The sequence below is a fragment of the Dermacentor albipictus genome, chromosome 3, assembly GCF_038994185.2.
Source record: "Dermacentor albipictus isolate Rhodes 1998 colony chromosome 3, USDA_Dalb.pri_finalv2, whole genome shotgun sequence".
Taxonomy (NCBI): Eukaryota; Metazoa; Arthropoda; class Arachnida; order Ixodida; family Ixodidae; genus Dermacentor; species Dermacentor albipictus.
The window spans coordinates 150,213,075-150,232,516 of record NC_091823.1 but is presented as its reverse complement, the minus strand read 5'-3'; the positions used below and the strand labels follow the sequence as shown (position 1 = coordinate 150,232,516).

Here is a 19,442-nt window from a genome sequence, read left to right as displayed (position 1 = left end):
ACTGATATGCCATCAAAAAGTTATCTATGGCACAGGTTAGCAGCTGCCGATTATATTCTGCCTGGAAAATGTGGTGACCTACACCTCGCGGCCCACGTGACACCGAAATGATGCTATCACCAGGATCGGCCAACTTTCCATCACGCCATCTACGTGATCAGCAGACTTGGCAATTGTGGTATCTGTAAGACCTGTGCATTTTGCCCGGTAAGAAGCCGCTGAGCGCAAGTGCGAAACTCCGAATAAGAAGGTGTTAAATGCTCCTCTTCAATAAAGAAGCTATGCGCTTTAAGGCGCAAGTCTGCTGCATTGAGAATATGTAGTTAGCATTTATAGTTTCACTGAGCTATCGCATCGAGAACAGACAGGCAGCTGGCACAAATTTAGTGGTTCTACCTACGGTTTTATATTGCACGATTCGTTGCGTGAGCGTAGGCTAGTGTGTAGGATATTCGGCGAGGCATCTGGAACCGCAGTGGCTACGGCCTAGAAAGTTCGCGTGGGTTTGCTCAGAAAGTTTCGCTTTACAGAGCTATGAAACTCAACGAACTGCATGAGTCGCCACTACCTCACAACAGCTGCAATCTAGCTGCAACCAGAGCCCTTCTATGCGTAACACTACAGCGTTAAATTAGGCAATGCGCTACGAACGTCAACATGTAGACAGCGCTGATCATACTTAAACTACAGAGCGAAATTACAGAATGAGTAAGAATGACAGGACGTACACAGCCCGCCCACAGCTTCTGTCGCACTGTGTAATTTCGTGTTACTTTGCGCTGTCGTTTCAAGGACCATTTACCAACATGCCGAGCAAATGGTTCTTTTGAACCCCTTGTTGGGGTTCCAACACTTCGCATCGTCAAAAACATTCAACATGCTTACTGCAAGTAGGTGGCTTGTACAAGCCATCTCACTTGTCAAACTGCCTGCCTGCTACGTTGCCACTACTTCCTCTCCTACTGCTTTGGAGCGCGAAAATTGGAATGAGTAGTTGCCGTCCTTCACGGGCATCTGTAAGGTGCGTTTGATACCCGCTGGAAAGCTTCTGGTACATGTTCGCTACCGTGATGATGTTACTTTGCACCCTTCCAGTAGCTTTAGTACAGTACAAACTGAAGAATAGCAGCGTTCACCAAATTCTGGATGAAAGCTAGTTTTGAGCTTCTTTTGCGGTCCTATTCACTAGAACAATGAAGGTAAATCGTGATCGGAAAGCAGTAATACTCCTTTGGGAGTCTGTATGGTCTGTCGAATACCGCCAGAACTTGGGAATGCGTGCCAGCGATATTTATTTTTACTTTATTCTCAGCTTATCCACTATACATTAGCTTTTGTCAACGAAAGTACGAATATGGTGGCATAAATGGGCTTGACACAATTTGTGCAGTGAACAGAAATTTAAGGACTCGCGCATACGCAACTATGCGTCCTTCGCAAAACATTTCAAAGTGCAGAAAACGCGGTGACGACTCACAGGACACTCTCTTGTCCTTTTTACCTTGGTTTGAAAAGGCAAATATTAAACTTCAGGTCCATTTACTCAATTTATCATCGTCGGCGACGACTCTGCTGACGTTTGCGTGGCGTTCTTTCCAGATAACGTGCAGCAGTGATGATACCTGACAAGCCCAGGAATCGTGATCAATGATTGCTACCCAGAATGTAATGCGTCTTTGTTTTTGGCGCCATTTATTGGCTCAACTCATGCATCCTGATATTTTGTTTGTACCTTTATTGAGTTTTGTTTTCTATGAGCAGCTGGCGTTACTTCACCGGTATTTTTAGAGCAAATATATTGGCTTATTTTTATCCTCTCTGATGACGAGATTATTCAATTCATCAGTCAACCATCAGTCATTAGTCATTAGTCAATCTGCCGGAAGCATATATAGAAGTTAGCTAATTATGACTACGATCAGTCGTTATCAGATTGCAAATGGGGTGAACGTGTCGTTGTGCCTGTTTGCAGCATGTGAGAAGCCGGTGCTACATAGGTGCGCCACTCAGAAGCCGATTCATTGCCTGAGCTGCGCCAAACAATCAGAGACACGCCGGAGGGATACTCAGTCGACGTGTTCCACTGACAAAGTTGACAACAGTACAATGCCCCAGTGGTTAATTGCGGTTCTTGCTGTCTCCTTACCCACAGGCATGTTCTCTCATTCTTCGTGGCAGTAAACGAAGAGTTAAACTATAATCAATTAGGGACTCCTCCGTGAACCCATGCTCTTACCTTCAATCGAAGGGAACGTGCGGTGTCGTATGTAAACAGCCACTTTTCTTGCTTGTTGTAAGTGAATTCCGATTTATAGGCGAAATCGTATTTGAAATCACTACTGTATCTTTGGTCAATGCATGCCTGTGGGAATTGAAAAACAAAAGTAACATTTGTTATGAAGTACTGAGCATGAAAGGCTTCTCATTGCACTATATGCATCACTTTACACGGAGTTTAAAATAAAGCTTGTTCAATATCTGTGTTTTATAACAGTCTTAAACCAAGCGCGAGCTCGTTCACCGTAACGCAAATGCACGCTTTGTTCTCGATAGCATAGAAAACGGATCAACAAATTTATCCAAGTGAGGTGAAGAAACCACCGGCGCTTCACTAATATTGCAGGAAGCTTTAGCTCGGGGTCCACTCCGCGGACTCGTATTCAAAGACTTGTAAAACGTGATAATATTTTTATAAGACAACCGCTGGACCAATTAGAACGACATTTATCGCATTTGCGCGAAAAAAGAAAGTTGTAGTAACTGTATGAACAGAACGTTTATTTAGGACTCAAACATTATTACAAGAATTACCTAAAATTGGCACGTTTCTAAAGACAGAGGCCCTAAGGTTACGCATCCGTAACACTTCATCAAAAAGAAATATTGCACTTCTGTAAAAAACATAGGCTGAGAACGTAAATGGAAAAATTACATATATGAATATACATGTTTTGTAAGTACGCTAGACAGGTTCTAAATGTTCTGGAAACGTTACACGCCCGAATTAGTTGCATGAGTTACATGATTGTATATTGCATAACATTTATTCACTTGAGGAGTAGTTTTCGGTGCCATTTACAAACTTTCGATATACCTTTTCATCGCTGAGTTACACAGTGGTTAACCTTACAGTAGCGTTTCTTTTTTCCTGAAATTTTACAGTTTTCAAGAATGTTTAACAAAAGAATGAAGACTTAAATAGTCTTCTGCCCACATTCGCTAGATAATAATGCTTTCCTACAAATGTAAGCAACATTATAAAATTCGGTGCAGTGCTTGCAGAGAAAAGGGGTTTCACACTGCCCGTGAATTGACATACCAGCGCCCTATCAAATGTTTCCTCCTAAGTACCTATAGCGCCATATTCGCCGTAGCTAATTGGCATTATAATATGCATACACTCGTGCATTTATATCGTGGTAGCCATGTCGGGATAAAGATATGTTGAAATTAGTGTTTTGCCATGAAAATAATATATATCAAAGCAGAATACCGTGCATAGTGAAAATGCATCAGATTGAAGCTAAACTCAGGAACTATATTACCTTCCCTCTTTTCAAGGTGACTCGGAATCCTGAAGTCAAAACAAGGATCGTCGCACCCAAGTTCACTTATGATGAGTGAGACAGACAACCCTATTCAAAGTAAGCGGAAGCTCAATCCTGCGTGATCATTGCTGTTTGTCATGACTACGGCACATTGGAGGTCTATATACCGTATGATCCCAGCTAACGTTAGTAAAGCTGTTAAATAAAACAAAATACGGGCTACAGAAACAAAGTGCAAGATTCAATCACAAGACCTACGGTGTTTGATGGCCTAAGGTCTGACGACCAAACACAGTAGGTCTAAAATCGTCTCTTGCATCGTGTATTGCGATCTTTTTTTTCGTTGAGGAGATTGGTTAACCTTAGCTGGGGCACCTTGCACGAAGACGGAAATATCCAGCCGTGCTAAATTAGTTTGTTCTTCCCAAAGAGCCAGATTGTTTCCGAGTTGAACAAGTGGAACCGAGGGCGCGTTCACAGATGTTTGAAGCGTTGATGGTCGTTACCTGTACCAAGTTCACAAAATGCACTAAATTCTTTGCTCACCTCAGTAACGTTGACCATCTGACCCATTGGGGCGTGCTCATCCGTTGCGCATGGAAAGCCAAGCGTATAATTTCCTGGCGAGGGGTACAAGTTGTCCGCATATTTCGGCCTGTACCATCTGCCGGCCATTCCTAAGGTGACGGCGAACGTAATATTGGGTGGCCAGTGGTGAGAATCGACCGCTAGGCTCCAGATAGTGTTGCCCTGAGAGGGAGAGACGGTAACACAACTGTGAGCGCCTTGCACCCCGGCACAAGAGAAGAACGCGTTATTGTTAAGTGGTATATCTGGCTTCACGCAGAAGGTGGTAATATATGTAGTTTACGACCCAAAAGTCTGCCCTCACTCACGCGTAAAGTGCCTCTTTCAGGCCGCGACGGGAGCTTTCACTCTCAAGCCATACATAAGCCAAAGTTTATCACGGCCCAAACTGGCCGTGAAAACCATGCTTTTGTAACGAGGAGAAAACCGCCGGCAAAAGAAGTAACACTCTTCTTTGGCTAATCAGTGGGATCTGCCGAACATTGCCTTTATAAAGAAACGTATAGAATACTTACGAAGGGAGATAGAAAGGCATATTGAGCGTGCCATTCGCTTGTTAAGACTCAGGGCAAAAGTGACGACCAAACAGCGTGTGAGGTCATCGAGGCATATTTTTGTTTTCAGAAAGTTACTGCGTGCGTAAATTACACTTCCATGGCATTATATTAGAGCGAAGCTGGTAATGCGACTAGGCGCGTTCCAAGCGTTATATATCTATTTTCACACTTTTCTCAAGAAATTATATTGCTCACAAAGTGTCTTCTGACCAAGTGCACATAATCTTAGGTGAGATATGCAAGCAAATTTTGATTGTTTTATGTTATGGCTTCATCATCATCATGAGCAGCCTATTTTTATGTCCACTGTAGATAGAAGGCCTCTTTCATTGATCTCCAATTACCCCTGTCTTTGGGCTAGCTGATTCCGCCTTGCGCCTGCGAATGCTCTAATTTCTTCACCCCACCCAGTTCTCTGTCGTACTCGACTGCGCCTGCCTATCCTTGGCACTAATTCTGTAATCCTAATGGTGTTATTTAATAAATGCTAAATGAAAATCGTTGCAACCTCGTCCACGGCCTACTTAGAGGTGTTATATAATATGATTACGAAGTTTCATCGCTTCCCATAAAAGACACAGAGCAGCAGTGCTATTATATTTGTAGGAAGTGATGGTCATCCCTGGCGTGATGGGTGCAGAAATATTGAAGTGAGTAGGCTGATTATATGTTTTGAACACAATTGCAGAGTACCGGTTTTCTTCCAATTTCAATGCTTTTTAATAGGCATGTAGTTGGCTTTCGTGCTCTTCGGTGCACAGTACGATGCACGCTGTTTATATTTGTTTATGTTTATGTTTTATTTTTTATAGAACTACGTGGAGAGTAACAAATAATAAACTGTGGCAAGACTTCCACATTCGTTGCTTTATCAGAAGAGTTACAAATAATTGCGCAATCTTTGTTCTAACCAAATTTTCATTTACTTATACGATCTTCAGACTTTGCAAAGAGTCCTTGGTTAACTAAACAAAGCATCCGGTTTATAATGTGCGAAAATAAAAAAGCGTATTACGGTTGTGTTTAGACAAAGAACAAGTTTATTGTGTTTTGGTGGGTCTTGCACTGCATTGCGTGACCAAGTGCTTGAGAGTGTCATGAGGGTGCTTTTACGAGCTTCGCAATATTTAAACCACTACTTTGACATTGCTGCAACTGTTACCAAGCTCATGTTTAGTGAGCACGTTGGCGACGGGATGGAAAATGTTTGCACGAAGCTACATCTGTGTGAATTAAACACAGCCTTGGCAAAAATTTTCACTGGCAACTTCAAGATTTCGTTATATAGCAATCTTGCTATATGTTTTGCAATATTCCGGGACGCTTGCCGTACACCACGATTATATATGCTGAATATAGGGGGCTTGTCGTTGGTTCTGTATACGAAATGAATAATTAGACGGAAACTTGTTTGGCCGAGATATTACATGGCAGCAATTAAAAAACGGACACCAATACGGAAGTTTGTAAAAGTCGGTGAAGAATAAGAAACGTGTTACTTTTATCAACTTTCGTGGTCGGTGTCCGTTTTTAGTTGTTGTCATGGTTCTGTATATGAAGAAAGTGGGCGAGGAAACGGCGCTGCAGTAGCTCAATTGGCAGGGGATCGCACGCGAAATGCAAAGGTTGTGGGATCGTACCCTACCTGCGGCAAGCTCTTTTCGTTTTCATCCACGTTCATTTCAGTTAATTTATCGTTTCTTTATTTCACTTATTAAGCACAAGTAATTTCCCCTATGTTGTCCTTTGTGTCAGTACTTGTTGGCTTCTGATAATTCGTAAGTACGTTACTAGTAAAATTCACAAAGCTGGAATTGAACCTAACAACATTGCCTGCACGCCAGACACTATTTACTATGCGACACGATAGTCACGTCGCACCTCTTGAGATAATGGTATCAGTTCTGTGTACGAGAGTTGATCCATAAATAAGGTTGCCAAAGAGCTCCGGCCACACCAGAAAGTGCAAGGCGAAATCTGGCAGTACTGCTGCGCGCGGCTGTTCACCCACTCTCTATCCCTCCGGCTGCAGTTCACTGCGCCGCTCATTCTTGACTCGGCAGTCATCCGACATGGAGGTTCCTATTGTTGACGCCACGAAGTGCGAGATTCGTTCTGTGATTCGCTTTTTGCACGCCAAAGCGACTCCAGCTGTGGATATTCATCTTGAGTTGACAGACATGTATGGCGAGAAGTGTATGTCCGCTCAACACGTCCGAAAGTGGTGCAGGGAGTTTAGTACCGGCCGGAAGGATGTCCACAATGAAGAACGGAGTGGAAGGCAGTGAGATTCGGAGCTGTTATCCCGATGGTCCATCGCGAAGTGCTTCAAAAGGGGAGATCGCCGTCCGGGAAGTTGTTGCTCAGATTCCTGGAGTTCTTACGGTAAAGTGGAAATAGCTTGAATGAAAATTTGGAGTATCACAAGTGTTGTGCTCGATGGGTACCATGGCCATTGAAACCAGACTACAAAGAGAAACGCCCCGACTGTGCTCGTCAGTTTCTTCAAAAGTGTCAAGAAGACAAGGAAGGATTGTTGGACTCCATTGTTACGGCAGAAGAAACGTGGGTGTTTCATTTCACTCCCGAAACGAAACAAAACTCCAAACAGGGGCATCACCCAGAGTCACCAGTCGCAAGTTCAAACAAACTTTGTCAGCGGCAAAGTCATGGCCAGTGTTTCATGGGATCGTAAGGGGACAATGCTGATAGATTTCATGGAACATATTACAACAATCAACACAGACAGATATTCTGCAACACTAAGAAAACTCAGGCGAGCGATCCAGAACCGCAGGCGAGAACGACTGATTGCAGGTGTAGCGCTGCTTCAGGACAACGCCCGACTTCACGTCTCCTGTCAAACACACCAACTTTTGACAAACTTTTGGTGGACTCTCATGCCCACCCGTCGTACAGTCCAGACCTCGCGACTAGCGATTATCACTTGTTCACCAAGTTGAAGGAACATTTGAACGACCAAATCTTTCGGAGCGACGATGAAGTCAAACAAGAGGTGCGACGCTTACTCAACGGGTTGCCGGCGGAGTTTTACGACAGTGGGATACAGAAATTGGAGCACTGTATACAAGAATGCGTAGAAAAAGATGGCGATTATGTAGAAATATTTACCAATGTTTCCTTTTTCTGATGATGTAAATTTTTATGCGAATAAACAATGTTGTATATTTGTAAAATTGATGGGATCCTTATTTCTCGATCAACCGTCATATATAATTTGCCAACCTGCACTATGTTTCCTTGAAACTGCTGCACTGGTCAAGAACCGCACATCTTTTATTCATCCTAGACCTGGTTGTGAGAACCGAAGCAAGGAGCTGCCACGAGTGACACCTACGGGTAACTCGTTCATTGCAGAAGTGTGTTGCGATTCTTATTTTTTCTTGTGTGTGTGTGGGTGTGGTACTGAGGAAAAAAAGCGTTTACACTTCAGCCCATCTATTGCAAAAGCTATACAGATCGGGAGTCTAGTAAATGTGCTAAAGAGTGAAAATATCATGACCAAGTATTATTATTTACCATACCAATTATGTATACCTAAAAGAAAAGTTTTTATATATTGTAATGTTGCCTTGACGATGAAGAATTAGACTTTGGTGCAACAGCGAGTCAGAAAAACAACTCTTTATTGGGTGAACCTGTGCCCAGAAAAACAAGTTACACTCGGGCTGAACGACAGCGAAGAGCGCACATGCTTCGGTCGGTGAAGATTTGACCTGCGAGTCAGACGCGACGGCTGTCTGTACTTTGCTCATCGGACATTCCGACCCAATCACTGGTGTTCGCACTAGTAGAATGTACAACAGAATGGGCGCTGCGCGTGAATTGTGATTACACAAGATTTGGTGACAACGCAGTTAAGAAATTGAGTCGGCTACAACAGACGAATATATCTCACGACTTCTGGCGGGCCTTGCGCCGGAAAAGTGACCTCCTTTAAAATAAAAGGGCGTTTGATTGGGTTGCTGAGGCAACACTGCGGGTTACCGCCCGATGCTTGTGTCGGCTGTTACGTAAGTTTCACGTCAGGAGATTGGAATAAAACGCACTGAAATAGTTTTACCTTATAGGGCCCAAGCTTACACCTCGCATGAACGAAGCTCTGTGAGCCAGTTGCTTACATCGAGGATTATGATGCTTAAATTTAAATTAACTCAAATTTCTGACTAGCAAAATGAGTAGCGTGCATTCGCAGACAATTATAATGTGCAGAAAACATCCACGACTATTGTCAATGCAAGGGAACAGCCCGAACTAAGAAACGAAAAAGCCAGCGAATGAACGAACTTGCAAGTGGCTGTCCCGCCGCCCTCCCTCGTGTTCTTCGCAAGTCGGTTACGCGAGAGCTACCGCATGACAGTGCCCTTTCCCAGCGCATTCATTATTGCTTCGTGGCGTGAGAGCATGCGCCCTTTCCCTCGGCGTCTTCGACGGTGAGTTGAGGGACGCAGACGAGCATTTGGAGGCAACCTGAACAACGACTGCACATTCAAACGAGCCTCAAGCTGCGTTTTAATCGCAAACATAACCTCAAGGCCCAGCGTGCCAATCAACGACGTTCTATAAGAATTGACTGGACACATGCAAGTATGCTTACCGCTCCAGACCTAGCGAACACATTCCTTGACACAAGATACGACACCCATGAAGTGGCGAAGGGAGTTCGCGAGCATTGGAATCATCACCGCACATCGCATGCGCCGTTCCGACGCCCTTACCGTTCAGTACCGCGCAGTACGCAGTACCTGGGAATCGGGTATGATATCTATTTTAAGAAGCTAAAGAAAAACATTCCAGTTCCGCCTACCGGAACACAAGATCCAGGCGCGAATAACAGTCTTTTGCCCAACGCAGGCCACCAGTGCATCGGAAGCCTCGAAGACTTATGGCCTCGGCGCTCGCCGTGTAGCTTTGAGGTACTCTGAAATTTCTTCCAGTGACTCGAGATCGAGATGGCTCGGGCAGCTACGTGCAGCTGTAGCGCGTGTGCGCAGCGTTTGTTATGGCCACGACAGGGCTGGAATGCACGCTTGCGCTATTCTGCTCCAGCTTGATGAGCGGATTGTAGCAAAATCCAACTCGAACATTCGAAGACCTCTCCATAACGGAACTGGAAATGATGTCTGCCAAGGCGTCTAGCCCGGAGCGGCTAGGAATAAACGCGCACTGGGAAGTGTGGTCTGACCTTAACTTTTGCGTGGCTCGAGGCTGGTTGAGTGTTTTAAGCTATTCGAAATTAGCATGACTAAAATGTTAAATAAATCGGCGAGCAGGGCGAGTTGGTGATTGAACATGTTCCTATGGGTGGGCAGCGCAACTCGGGCGGAAGACCAGATGAAGTACACTCATGATTACACTCAGGAAGTACACTCAGATTTACTCATGAACTGCCGAGTAAGAATGAAATTCAATTTTTGGATTTGCAGTTAAGGTTAATAGCGCAACATATTTGTTGGCAATATAACCCCAGGACAAGCAAACCAATTCTAAACTACGCCTCGGCACACTCAAAACTAGTAAAAAGAGGAATTTCTATGACGTGTTCAGTTTTCCGCACTTAGAAAGTCATGCCACCACCTCGCCAATTTGAACTTCTCGCAACAACTCAACCGTCTAGAGAAGGCCGGTTTCCCAAAATCTATTATCGTGTCAATATGTGAAGGGCTAGTGAAGAAAAAAAAGGGGAAGCTCCTCAAGCACAGATCGAAAAAGTTAAAAAGTATGCAGTCATCCCTTATGTACATCAGATGGGGCATGTGTTAAAAAATACAGCCATGTAATATGGGGCGCTATAACATAAAACTATTCCAAACTTTTCTATTCCAATTCAGCTATCAGCCCTCCACGATTGGTCAAAAACTTTTTTTCAACCACGCCCACTTCACCTGTCTGTCATGCGACGTCACGAAAACCGCGATACCTCTCCATCTGATATGATGTGTACACACCGAGTATGCATGAGTTGACAGAAAAAAGAAAAACAGATATTTCTGATTCGACCCCTTTTCGCCATTGGCCCTCGGCTATTGGTAAAAAGTTTTCGGGCTGCACCCACTTTACCTGCCTGTCACGCGACGTCACAAAACCGCACAAACTCACCGCGTCAAAGTGACGTGTACGCGATAAAGATGCATTAATATGCCGAACAAAACTGAATTTTCTTCGGAATAGCCGCAGGCTTCCCCGTTCCGAAAGGAATAAAAGATGGCTGCCACCGATTGCTGAGACGCTGGCTACTCGCACCTGCCGGAGAGCATGGGTGTATTTGCGTATAATAAAACTTCTTACGTGGCCTTGTAACGTTTTTGAGCCCTTTCGGCACGCTTACCGCCTCATTCTGCCAACTCTTCTATGCTGAGGGTCAGGTTTAGCGTCATTCTTAAGTTTCCGTTGCATGCCGCCGTGATTTTCAACCAGCCACCACAAGCTAAGTAAGGGCAAGCCGACCAATCGCACATGCTGGCACTACCCTCTTCATCCGGTTATCGATTTTGAGTGCACTGGCTCCGCCCCAGTGAATCCCTCTCCACTTGAGCGTTCTCCTCGCCTCTTGTCAGCCAATTATATAAACAAGCCGCTCATTTTAGGCAACGTTATTCGTTTTTCAAGCAAACAAAAGTGACCTCCTATGAGCGAGGAGAGCGTTTGATTGGTCTGTTCAGAAAAACCTGCGGGTGACCGCCCGGTGCTTGCGTCGGTGGTTACGCAAATTTGACGTCAGTAGATTGGAATAGAAGCACATTGGAATAGTTGTACGTTATAGGGCCTATGGTGTTCAAGCAGTCTTTTCAGCAAAGAACTCGTTAAACAAGATTTGAAATCTTGTCAATAGTCCTAAACAGGCATCCAAGGCTATGGGCCGCGTCAAACACTCGGGGCAGCTTGTGGCATGCTCGGTGGGAGTGGTCTACGTAGTTCCACTTTCGCGCGGCAAAAAGTACTTTCGGCAGACGGGACGCGGCCTTAACATCCGCCTTAGGGAGCACCAAGTTGCGATCAGGAATGAAACAGGTTCTAATATTGCCGCGCATTGAAGAGTTTGCTTATGCAAACTTATGTTTGAAAAAACGGAAATATTGCATAAAAATATGAATGAAATCAACCGCGAGGTTGTGGAAGCCTACTTCATGTATGTAAACTCAGGCGCATGCTTCAGCCAGACTTCTATCACTCTTCAGGATAAAGAAACTGATTTTTGGAATGGCAAGGTAGGCTAACACCTTTGTAAACGTCACTTTACGCGTGTTTACATTTTATGTATATTATAGTCCCTTGTTTGAAAAAATAAACCAGTTGTTAGTCTGCGCTCGTATTGTGTACTTTTTCTCGTCTTTCGTCCGGGTTGCGCTGCCCACCCATAGGAACATATAAAAATTACATATATAACATATAAACAGTTTCATTCTTGCGTCGGCAGCCATGATCGAACGTGATCAGACGATAGTCGGCTTCCTCCGAATGTACGTCGGTTTTATCGAAATTTTAAACGCATATTTTCGCTTAATTCATCCTCTTTATTAAAATGCTGCAATAAATATATACAGTAACAGTAGCAAGAAACGCTCTGGTCCAGACACCTTGACTGATCTCAGCTCTCAGCCAATGGCTATCAGCTATGGGAATCCTATATATCACGACATATAAAAGCCGCCGGCAGCTCGGAAACGTGCGAGGAGAAGGCCGTGTTGAAAAAGAAGATGAGCAAAAGAGATGATATAGTGCTGTGCTTCTGAGCTCCACGCATAGCGCACGAATGCAAAATTTGGCTGAGTAGTTCACAGCACCGTATGCTATCCGTGGACTGTGTTTCTCGCCAATCTCGAAGGATTATTAGCGCTCCATTAGGCCTGCAAGCTCTCCGATCAACAGCCTATCTTGAAGAATAACTGACACGTTTCAATATTTGTCCGTAACTTAAGAGAAAGTAAAGCGATTAAAATGGCGTTATTATTAGTTTTGGAGCTGAACTAAAGCCATCACCATGGCGCTTTGTTTGTTCACCAAAGCTTACCGGCAGCCAGGCTTCACTTAAAATGCTAGGGCAGGGGCGCTATGAATGAATGAATGAATGAATGAATGTTGATTGCATCTTTAGTACAAGTTCAAGAAAGGTGCAGAGGAAAAAGGCGCACAGCACCTGACAGGGGGCTGACAGGGTTTACCACACGCGCATAGCGCCTGACAGGGTTTAACATAAACCTAACTAAGCGGTTGGAGAGGCTAGGGCCACCATAGGTTTCGATGCTCCTACTTTCAAACCGCCTACCTGCCTTGTTTGCTTAGTGGCTATGGGTGTTGCGAAGCACAAGGTAGCGGGATCAAATCTCAGCCCAGGCGGCCGCATTTTCATGGAGGCGAAACGGAAGGAAGCCCGTGCATTGGCTCTACGCTAAAAGACGCCAGTTGGGCAAAATTAATCCGGAGTGCCCCACTGCTGCATGCCTCATAATCACATCATATGTTTTGCACGTAATTCACCAGGATAATAAAACACATTCCCAGCTAGCTTTTTTATTGTTGTCGCGTCACACTGTACAGTGCCTAAACAACAGCTGGGGATAAAAGAGCAAAAATAAACGAAAATGATCGACTGACTTCTTATTGAGAATCTGCCATAAAAGTAAACAAATAAATGAAACTCCGCACAAAATAAAGCCCAAGAGTAAATACCTGTACAAATTTGAATTGCAAGAGGATGAAAACTTAGGCAACCCTACCCATGTTCATTCTGGAGGCACAAAAGGGGATGGCGACTTAGAAAAGTAAAAAAGCTAAATCACTCAAGATGTGACGAATTGAATTCGTAACACAGTAAGTGCACCAAGAATGAAGATGAAGAAATGATCATTTATATTATAAACTCCATTGCTGTTAGACAGAGACTGATATCAAAGTAACGAGTGAAAACAAATTCTGCTGAATCTTAGTTAATGCCTCATGCGGGTATAAACGCAAGCCAATCAATAACAGCGTGTTTCTTGTAGCTACTTACGAGACGAACAGGATAGGCGTTACCAACGACGTGTCGTAGAAGCCGTTTGGACGTTATTGTTGGTGGCACCATGTGGCAGTCCGAGTACATGTAGTCGGGTTCCGGGTGATGCGCAATGGCGACAAAGATGTCAACAGGGTAAGTTCTGTGCCACGAAAGAAAGTGTAGCTCCTGTCAATGCGTGTAATGTGCGAGAAATCAGGTGCGGTAATCTAAACAAGACCTCCAGTGGCACTACAACTGCTGCGTGTTGTATATCCGTGTTGTATATACGCGTACATATTCGCTGCAGCTTCAGCCATCTTTAACTATTTTGATTCTAGAACGCAACATAATCTTTACTTCATTTGGTATGCATATCTCCACATTTAGGTTTGTGCCCAGTTCTGGTTAATTAAGGTTACGAATTTCTTGATAAATCTGAGAAACGCCAAATAACGCTCGCCGGTAAAATTAGTTATTATTCTGTTTTATCGAAAAACTGATTTTGAGGGCACGTAGCCTTCAATTGCTCCTAGATGGCTTTTGTTTCTCGGACTTCTTGACAATGCATTTCGCAGCGAATACCGCAGCGCATGACATCTTCAGAAAAAATTCACACGCCAAAGCGCAACAAACTGGGCTGGAAATACGAAGACACATTAAAACAAGTTTTCCTAGTAAGAAATGGCGCCGGTTCCGCTCACGTACGCTGCTGTCTCGCCACGACAATAACTTCGCCTGCAGTTGTGCACTACACGCACAGAAATGGATTCTATGCGTCACTTTCTGCAGCTGGGAACTACAGCGCATAGAAGCAGTTTCTGCACGCCTCCGCAGTCCATAGGTCCGGTTCAGCATAGTATGCCCTAAAGTGGGCCTCCTGTCCTTAGTTCCTTGCGTACCCAACACAACCGGGCCATCTGCTTCGCGTGCGGCTTTGTTGGCCATGTGGCATGGTTCTGCCGCTTACGAGGTTGGTACCTTCTCGACTCTGCGAGGCCATAGGGCAATGCTCCTGACTCCCCATTACGCTATGCTACACCAGTTCCGCACTTCTATTCCTCGTCTCTTGTTTCCCGAAGCTTCAACACTCTTCGGTTTTCATCACCCCTTCTACATTCATTGTTCCCCATTAACCATCACCCTCCAGCGATGCGGGCGGTAAACTAAGAGGTGCAGTTCCGGAGGGAGAAGGAGGAGGAACTTTATTATTGCAGAAACCGTTGTGCGGTTTGCGTGAACTGCCATCTCGTCGAAATGCTCAAGGCTTCATTTATTCCTTGAAAACAGCATAGACGTTTATGCCTAAGGTATTGCTGCGCATGCACTTGTCAGCACGGGTGCCGCCATGTCACTGGTTGCCGACCAGATTCGCAGTACCAGATTATAGCAGTATGAGTTATTGCTTCCCCACTGGGCTCATGCCATCATTCTAGGCTTGGGCTTCCTCTCGTCTCAACACCCAGTTATCGTTTGAGCTTGTGCATCCATCTTCTGCCCGAGTGTTCCTTATTAACGATACGGATATTCCCCCTTTCTGTCCCTTTTGCCCGTTTCCTGTGCTGCATTCTCCATATCCACAGCGCTCTTCAAGCCGTCTAAACTTGCTGCATGCCGTCATCCCTTCATGCTTACTTTTGCTCATCTTCCTATTCGTCGGGGTTCCAGTGCACTTTATAGTTGGTATCCGCTTTCGTGCTCATCATGCTTTCACCATAGCGAATGCCTCAGCTCTACTGATGAATCCTTCACGAGCATTGTCTACGATGCGCCTGATGACTCTTCTCCTCTTCAGGTTGAAGCCATGGTTTTATCTTTCCCTGCGTCTGAGACGGCATGTGACAGTCTATTTCCTCGGTATGTCAATCCTAACCTCACTCTGAGTCAGCGCGCTTGTAGTTGACTTTCTTATCCCTTTATGTACTCACTTTTACCTCCATTAGCAATGTTAAAGACGTGCCTCCACAGTCGTTTATCACAATGACACCGGCAGCTGTGCGCCAATGCGCTACCACCCATATCCGCGAAGAAGTGCCGCGTCACCGAAGAACAGAAGGAGATATGCTCAAACGCAGAATGATGCAGGCTTGGCACAGTCTCTGGGCCTCTCCAGTAGTGGTGGTCTAAAAGAAAGATGTCACTATTCGTTTTCGTGTGGGCTAACGACCACTCAACAGGATAACCTGGAAGAATGTTTATCCTCTTCCCTGTATGGACAACGCACTGGACTGCCTCCAAGGCGATGAATTCTTTCTCGCCCTTAGACTTACGATTCGTTTATCGGCAAGCCCCGATGACTGAGGCAGATCACTCTAAAGCGGCATTCGCACTCCTGATTGGTTATATGAATTTATTGTGGTGCCCTTTGGTTAAGGTAATGCGCTTGCCATATTTGAAATGATTACGGGTAATATCCGCCGTAGCTTCACATGGCAGATATGCTTTTATTATCTCGACAACATTTTCAACCTTTCCCTAGACTTTCCTTCTCACCTCCTCCGTCTCGAACGCATGCTCGCTTGCCTCGCCGATGCTGGACTCCAGCTCAACATAAACAGGTGTCGCTTCGCCATCCGGCTGCTAGTCGACCTTGACCACGTTGTTCCGAAAGATGGTGTGCTCCCAGACCCAACCAAACTCCAAGCCATCGTTCAGTTTTCATGAATGACGACCATAAAATAACACCTTAACTTCATCTGATCCTGCTCGCACTTTTCTCTTTCATCCTCAACTTCGCCACAGTTATAGCACCTTTGACGCAGCTTCTCGCTGGCAACCCTGGCCTTTCGGCCTATAGTCGCCGCTTTGCGATGTCGCATTTCCGATGCTGCGTCGAATTCTAACTTCACACTGGATCCTCGGGCATTTCGATCCAAGCGAAGTACGTACGGATGCCAGTGGCGTCGGCATTGGCGCTGTTCTTGCTCAACGAAAGGCTGGCTTCGATGAGTGCTTCGCTGCCTCCGCCAGCCGCGCGATCACTAAAGCGGAAGTCACCTATTCCGTTACAGAAAACGAATGCTTGGCTGTCATTTGGGCAAAAACTAAATGCCGTCCTTACTTCTACGGCCGCCCATTTGACGTCATAACTGAGCACCAAAGCCTCTGCTGGCTGTCGTCGTGAAAAGATATTTCAGGTCGGCTGACGCGATGGGTGCTGCACTGCTCTGGCCGTAAGCATTGGGGCGCGGAAGCGCTGTCTCACTCCCCTGTGTCAGGCCAGCCCGATTCTCCAGAAGTAGCAATTTGCGAATCCTGCATTAACGCCACGCACATGCTTTCGCAGCAGCAGAAGGGCCACTAGATTGTTGCAATGCTGGTTTTTCTCTCTCACCTATCAGCGCCTTCTCCTGACAGTGCATTGCGTCGCCAAGCACACCGCTTCGTAGTTCGTGAAGGACAGCTGTACAACCATAACTTCCTGTCGGACGGCCGCAAATTCTTACTTGAAGCATCTACGCTCAGACATATGTGCAGCATTTCACTATGAGCCGCAATTCGCGCCTTCAGAAGTAATAAACATACGCGTGCCTACGACTCTGTTACTATTGGCGCGGCAGGTACCAATTCGTTCGCCTATGTGTCAGCTCCTACCTAGCATGCCAACGCTGCAAGGATCCTCTTCATCCCTCAGCGAGCCGCTGAGGGATGATGCTCCACTGCAACCCTTGCATTGTCCAGTACGTACCTTTGACCGTGTCTGAGTTCATTTTTATGGGGCCCCTCTAGATACTTCAAAGAACAGCCGCTCGGTAATTGTGGTGATAGACCACTTTACGCACTACGCGGAAACATCGCCTCCGCCCGGCGTGTCTGCGCGTGATGTTGCCTGGCTCCTCTTGCGCCACACCATACTCCGCCATGGATCACTCAAAGAACTGCTTAGTGACAGGGATTTCACTGACATTATAGAAGCCCTAATCAAGGAATGACATGTAATTTATCTAGCCACAATTGGATACCCTCCGCAAACTAATCGGATGACTCAGCGCTTTAACCGCACTTTTGGCGGCAAGTTGGCCATGTACGTCACATCTGACCAGACCCATTGGCACCGCGTTCCACCTTTTGTGACGCTTGCTTATAACCGCGCCAAGTTGACGACTACGGGATTTTCTCCATTCTTTCTTCATTACAGACGCGAGCCCTCCTGCACACGGAGTGAACGCAGTCCACTACCCTATCCAAAGCTGCTGCACGCGTGGAAGAGTCGCGAAAACTCGCCCGCACATAACACCAACAGCGCCAGAATCACCGCCTCTCCTGCTATATATATATATATATATATATATATATATATATATATATATATATATATATATATATATATATATATATATATATATATATATATATATATATATTATCCCCGCCTCTCCTGCACCCTATGCTCCTGAGTCAAACGTCTCATGTGAACTATACGACGCAACTCCGGGAGCCACCCTTGGGTAAGTAATCGCGCAAGTTGCAAAAAGCTTGCTTCGACCCACCTGGAAACTTAATTATGCCCGTAGGTCGCCAGGATGGCTCCCTTCTCTGGGGATATGATTGCTTTGCAGAACAAGAAGCAAGCACTGCTTCGAGAAGAAACCGACTACGAGTTGGTGCCTTGTGCCTGCATTGCCTGCGCTGTGTGACTTGTCGCTGTAATGGTCTAGTATCTGAGGGCTTCATTAAACCAGAACTCCTTTCATGAGTTCTTTCACTGGGTATAACTTCTACAAAGAAGGAGTTAGGTTGATGGCTCACACTTTGTCGCTGTTTGTTTCTTCACATTGCCACCACGCGGCAATACTATAGCCACAATTTGAAACGAAAATAAGCTGTCATTTGTGCCTTTGAACGGATGCCCACTGCGAGCTTAGAACCAAACGTGTATCGCCTATAGCAAGTTTATTGCGCGCTCTTATCGCCTTGATGGAACCCTCCTCTATCAACATAATTGCATAATTGTGTTATACAGGGTATTTTCTTTGCCTGCACAAAATTATTAGACAGTGTTCTGTGGCGGATAGCACAATTCTGATCCTTGATCTAAATCACTCATCCAGCATCCATTACTTTTACGAGAGGTCAAAATACTTAAATTATTGATAATTACAATTACGTTAATTAACTTTTTAATTATTACCTTTACAGTCACTATTTCATTGTGCGAATTCCAGCTGGTGAGTTCGCATAGCTTTTGTGCTGCAATAAATAAAACACCGTTTTCATGAAAAAAGTAACTGTAACGCAAATGCATTTTGTTCAACACTGAAAATTATCACCTCAAAACTGGTGCCGTCCGGAGAAGCCTTTCCAAGTGGATACGCCTTGCGAACTCAGCGGCTATAATTGGTACATTGAAGTATGTAGCCTAAAGTATTTAATTGAAAACGCCAGTACGCGTATTTGTGTTAGTTATCCAATTGAACAATTTCATTTCTCGTAGAAGTAATTTAGACAAGTGGTTGGAATTCTGATATCTGCCATTAACAGTTTTTTTTTATTAGTGCAGCTACGAAAAAAACACCCTGTATTTGCGTCATGGCACTACGTTTGCATGAACATTGCACAGAGTTTGCGTTATCAACGTTATATCGTATTGGCATCATTTTGCGCAAACATTTGGGACATTAGCGTTAGGTTATTTAGTTCAGGAGTTTTACGTGCCAAAACGACGATATGACAATTTAGACAGCCTGGCGTTATTTAACGTGCGCCCAATGCAGGCCACACGAGTTTTTTTGCATTTCGCTCCCAGCGAAGGGC

The 19,442-nt window shown here is 45.0% G+C and overlaps 1 protein-coding gene across 2 annotated transcripts in view; it reads right to left on the bottom strand.

The window, feature by feature from the left end:
• LOC139056974 (uncharacterized) overlaps positions 1-19,442 on the bottom strand; it is an 82,038-nt gene that overhangs the window by 5,948 nt on the left and 56,648 nt on the right. For both annotated transcript variants that reach the window (XM_070534760.1, XM_070534759.1), the window contains 3 exons: positions 13,707-13,851; positions 4,095-4,298; positions 2,237-2,362 (listed from right to left, as the gene is read on the bottom strand). In XM_070534760.1, coding sequence (XP_070390861.1) covers positions 2,237-2,362; positions 4,095-4,298; positions 13,707-13,851 — 475 coding nt within the window. The remainder of the gene's footprint in view (positions 1-2,236; positions 2,363-4,094; positions 4,299-13,706; positions 13,852-19,442) is intronic.